This window comes from Rhea americana, unplaced genomic scaffold (assembly GCF_003343005.1).
Source record: "Rhea americana isolate MKP2758 unplaced genomic scaffold, rheAme1 scaffold_606, whole genome shotgun sequence".
Classification (NCBI taxonomy): domain Eukaryota; kingdom Metazoa; phylum Chordata; class Aves; order Rheiformes; family Rheidae; genus Rhea; species Rhea americana.
Window position 1 is genome coordinate 66,961 of NW_028186764.1, and position 4,876 is coordinate 71,836.

At 64.1% G+C, this 4,876-nt stretch overlaps 2 protein-coding genes across 3 annotated transcripts in view; both read left to right on the forward strand.

Annotated features, from left to right (window-relative positions):
• Nucleotides 1-2,383, forward strand: part of KRT18 (keratin 18) — a 3,770-nt gene extending 1,387 nt beyond the window's left edge. Inside the window, exons 2-7 of the mRNA XM_085319966.1 lie at nucleotides 5-87; nucleotides 515-671; nucleotides 761-925; nucleotides 1,304-1,429; nucleotides 1,662-1,885; nucleotides 2,147-2,383. Coding sequence (XP_085176092.1) covers nucleotides 5-87; nucleotides 515-671; nucleotides 761-925; nucleotides 1,304-1,429; nucleotides 1,662-1,885; nucleotides 2,147-2,261 — 870 coding nt within the window. The 3' untranslated portion in view covers nucleotides 2,262-2,383. The remainder of the gene's footprint in view (nucleotides 1-4; nucleotides 88-514; nucleotides 672-760; nucleotides 926-1,303; nucleotides 1,430-1,661; nucleotides 1,886-2,146) is intronic.
• Nucleotides 2,384-4,816: 2,433 nt separating this feature from the next.
• EIF4B (eukaryotic translation initiation factor 4B) overlaps nucleotides 4,817-4,876 on the forward strand; it is a 17,766-nt gene continuing 17,706 nt past the window's right edge. For both annotated transcript variants that reach the window (XM_085319975.1, XM_085319976.1), the window contains exon 1: nucleotides 4,817-4,867. In XM_085319975.1, coding sequence (XP_085176101.1) covers nucleotides 4,855-4,867 — 13 coding nt within the window. In that variant the 5' untranslated portion in view covers nucleotides 4,817-4,854. The remainder of the gene's footprint in view (nucleotides 4,868-4,876) is intronic.

The window sequence follows — 4,876 nt, forward strand, 5'->3', positions numbered from 1 at the left end:
GCAGATCTTCGACGCCACGGTGGATAACGCCCGCACCGTGCTGCAGATCGACAACGCTCGCCTGGCCGCCGACGACTTCAGGGTCAAGTGAGAGTGGGACGGGGACAGGGACARGCACTGGGATGGGGACGGGGTGGGATGGGGACCAGGATGGGACAGGCACAGGAATGGGAACTGGGACAGGAATGGTGCTGGGCAAGAGAACAGAGATGAGGATGGGGATGGAGAACAGGCTGGGATGGGGACAAGGATGGGGACAGGGATGGCAATGGGGACAGGGATGGGACTTAGAATGGAAGTGGGGATGGTTATGGTGGTGGGAACAGGATGGAGACATGGAGGAGGACAGACTCGGAGATGGTGATGGAGGTGTGGATGGGGACCTGGATAAGGACAGACATGAGGATGGTGATGGAGATGGGTTGGGGATGGGGACAAGGATGAGGATAGCAGCAGGGTGACACGGGCTGGACAGGGACGCYGTGCGGGCATCCACTCACCACTGTGCCCCCAGGTATGAGGCCGAGCTGGCCATCCGCCTCTCRGTGGAGAACGACATTGTGGGGCTCCGCAAGGTCATCGATGACACCAACATGGCCCGGCTGCAGCTGGAGGGCGAGATCGAGTCCCTCAAGGAGGAGCTCATCTTCATGAAGAAGAATCATGAGGAAGTACGTGGCGGGGCAGGGAGGGCCCTGCGGCGGGGAGCTGTGGCTCRGTGGGGACCTGGCCTTCATGTCAGCTGCTCTCTGTTTCCCAGGAGGTGAACAGCCTGCAGGCGCAGATCTCCGACTCAGCCCTCACGGTGGAGGTGGACGCACCCAAGTCCCAGGACCTGGGCAAGATCATGGCGGAGATCCGGGCGCAGTATGACGCACTGGCCCAGAAGAACCTGGAGGACCTGGAAAAGCAATGGGGCCAGCAGGTGGGTCTGGCACCCCACCATTTCCCCCAACATCTGCCTCCAGGGACGTTCCTTGGGGGTCTTGGCCTGATGGAGGGGACATCAACCCAAGGTGGGGGACAGTCCCCAGTTCAGTGGGGGATGTTCACCTGGGGGCTCCTGACCCAATGGGGGGACCCCAATCCAAGGGCGCATTCGCCTGGGAGACCCCAATCTGACACGGGGATGTTCCCCATTGGGACGCGATGCTGTGAGGGCACCTTCCCCAAGAGGGTCCAGGTCCAGCATCATGGATGATCCCAGGGTGATGCCTCTCCCATGAGGAACTCAGTCCCCTGGGGTTGGGCTCTGCCTCCGGTGGTGTCCTTGACCCCTCGAGCTRAGTCCCTCTCTGCCCAGATCACCGAGAGCACCATTGAGATCACAGAGAGCAGCAAGGAGTTGGACACGGCCCGCAGTACCGTGATTGACCTCCGCCGCACTGTCCAGACCCTGGAGATCGACTTGGAGTCCCTCCGCAACCAGGTAGGCGGTAGCAGCCCCTGAAATCACCCGTCCAGGCCCTATGGGGCCAAACAAGCCTCCATCTACAGCCATGGACGTGAGCTCCAGCCATGTTGCAGCAAGAAAAAGCCCATCTTGCCCTTTGCCACCCCAAAAAGAGGGGTAGAAACTGCAAAAATGTGTCCCCATTGCGTGAGAAACAGCACCCGTAGCGGGTCTCCAGCACTTACCCACCCTGGGGATCTCCTTGCAGAAAACTGGCTTGGAGGCCAACCTGCTGGAGGTGGAGAACCGCTACGCCATGCAGATGGAGCAGCTCAACGGGCTCATCCTGCTGGTCGAGGCGGAGCTGATGCAGGTGCGGGGCGAGCTGCAGCGCCAGGCCGAGGAGTACCAGGCGCTGCTCAACGTCAAGGACAAGCTGGAGGCGGAAATCGCAACCTACCGGCAGCTGCTCGAGGGTGGAGAGGAATTCAGGTACCGGCAAGCAGGACCCAGCAGGATCTAGCCCCGGGTGCTGGGTTGGGGCTGGGCAGCTCTCAGCGTGTCCAGGATGCTCTAGCTCTGTCATTGCTTGGATCTGGAGTTCCTCAGGGTGGCGGTGGGGAAAAGAGGGAGGTTTGGACAGCTGGTGGGTGCAAGCTTGGAGAAGCCACCCATCTTGCCCCCCACGTGCAAGGAAGGAGGCACCCCAGGGCGCCCCGCTCTGCCCTGACCCAACCTCTCCTCACCCCCTAGCCTGCGGGATGCTCTGGAGAAGGAAACCACGTCCACCGTGCAGAGGTCCACRCAGAAGGTGGTGGACGGCAAGGTGGTGTCGGAGACCAAGGAGGTGAAGGTGCGAACGTACTGAGTGGGCCAGCGTGTGGAGGAGACGTGCCGGACACCTCGTCCCGCGCGCGGCCGGCGGGAGCCTCCCGCACCTCCCACCTGACGCCCCCAGCTTCACCGTCGCAGCAATAAAATGTCATTTTATCCTCGAGTCTCTTTGGACTGGGGACGGGGGAGGACAACCTGGCATCTGGGACRGCRTGGAAGCTTCTCCAAGCCRGGGAAACTGAGGCACGGGCCTGATCGGGGYGCTGGGACTCTCCAAAGGGGACCCATCCTGCCAAGCGATGCTCTGCGGTATCAGGCTGCTGGGGTCCTGAGCTGCCCCTTGGAGCAGAGCGCAGCCAGGCCAGCAGCCTCCCGCAGAGCCCTGGAGGGTCCAGGAGAGCCTCAGGGTGCCCTGCAGAACCCTTGAGGGTCCAGGAGAGCCTCAGGGTGCCCCACAAAGCCCTGGAGGGTCCCAGAGAGACATAGGGTATCCTAGAGAGCCTCAAGGTGCCCTGCAGAGCCTTGGGGTGCCCCTGAAAGCCCCAGGGTGCCCTGAAGAGCCCAAGGGTGCCCCGCCAGAGCCCTGGAGGACCCAGAGAGCCCCAAGGTGCCCTGCAGAACCCTGGGGTGCCCCTGAGAGCCCCAGGGTGCCCTGCAGAGCCCTGGAGGACCCAGAGAGCCCCAAGGTGCCCTGCAGAACCCTGGGGTGCCCCTGAGAGCCCCAGGGTGCCCTGCAGAGCCCTGGAGGACCCAGAGAGCCCCAAGGTGCCCTGCAGAACCCTGGGGTGCCCCTGAGAGCCCCAGGGTGCCCTGCAGAGCCCTGGAGGACCCAGAGAGCCACAGGATGTCCTGCAAAGCCCTGGGGTGCCCTAAAGAGCTCTGGGGTCTCCTGTGGAGCCTCAGGGTGCCCCTGAGAGCCCTGGGGTGTCCCAGAGAGCCACAGGGTGCCCTGCAGAGCCCCAGGGTGTCCTGCAGAGCCTCAGGGTGCCCTGCAGAGCCCTGGGGTGCCCCAAAAGGCCATGGGGGTCACGAAGAGCCACAGGGTGTCCTAGGGAGCCCCAAGGTGCCTTGAAGAGCTCTAAGGTGCCCTGCAGAGCCCCAGGGTGGCTTGTAGAGCCCTAGGGTGCCCCTAAGAGCCCTGGGGTGTCCCAGAGAGCTTTGGGGTGCTCTGCAGAGCCCCACGGTACCCTAAAGAGCTCTGGGGTGCCCTATGGAGCCTCAGGGTGCCCCTGAGAGCCCTGAGGTGTCCCAGAGAGCTCCAAAGTGCCCTGCAGAGCCTCAGGGTGCCCCAGAAAGCCCTGGCACATCACAGAGAGCCCCAGGGTGTCCTGCAGAGCCCCGGGGTGCTCCTGAGAGCCCCAGGGTGCCCCGTGCCCACCAAGCAGGGAGCCGACAGGCCAGGGCCCCACAGCAGGGCCGCCCTGCTTCGGGCAGCCCTCCGTGCTCTCACTTGCCCAATGCCTCCGGCCAACAGATCGAGGCGGATCTGYGCGGGGGCGGCACATCCGACCTGCTTACACCATCACCCTGGAACCGGCACCAACCCATCCGCACAGCTGCAGGGTGTGCAGGGTGGGAAAGAAGGGGTCAGTGTCTCCCACCCCGGGGTAAATGCCCCAGGGTGCCAAGCAACACGGGCTCCCGGCCTTCGCCCGCCTCGGCTCTGCCACCACACCGTGCCGCGACAGCACCGACGATTCATTCCCAAGCTCCGGTCGCCATCCCGTGGCTGAACAGCGCTTCCCGCTCCCCTTCCAACCTATGGACGGCTGGACGGATGAATGGAGAGGGTGGCACTGCCCGCCTCCAACGAGGGATGGAGAGGCATGAAGCACAGGCATGCGAGCGGAGGTGAAGATGAACTGCGTGTCCGCAGGCGGGCGATGGATCTTGCCTACGAGGGCCAGTGCTGCACAGGGAAGGCTTGCACACCGTGCTAGTGTGCACTGGTGGTGCACGACGGGGGTGATTGTGCACTGCACGAGGGCCGGCAGTTCATAAGCGGCGCTCATGCATCGTGCGAGGGCTGGCACGACGTGGGGGAGCTCGTTCATTGCATGAGGGCCAGCAGTGCACGGGCTGGGGGGGGTGTGAGTGTGCATCGCACGAGGACCAGCAGTGCATGGCGGGATGATCAGAAATCCCAGGAGGGCCAACAGTGCCGGGGAAGAGGATTGGTTGTGCATTGCACAAGGGCTGGTGATGCATGGGAAGGGGTGAGCATGCATTGCACRAGGGTCAGGGGTGCCCGGGACGGATGATCCTTCATTGCACAAGAGCTGGTAGTATGGGGCRGGGGGTGACCGTGCATTGCGCGAGGGCTGATGGAGCACTGAAAGGGGCTGATCCTGCGTTGCACAAGGGCCAGCGCTGCACAGGAGGGTGATGGTGCATTGCACAAGGGCTAGTGGTGCGCGGGGGGGTGATGGTGCGTTGCACGAGGCCCGCCGGGAGCTGCTCCGGGGCGCTGCTACCGACCGCGGCGCGGGCGGCGACRCCAACCACAGAACCAGCCGCGCCGCCGCCCGCCCGCGCCGTCGCCGAGCGAGGGAGGAGGGGGGGCGGGGTCGCTCATAATCACGTGACGGCGCCATCCGGGTCCTTTGCCTTCTCTGCCTCTTCCCAACATGGCGGCTTCAGGTGAGCGGT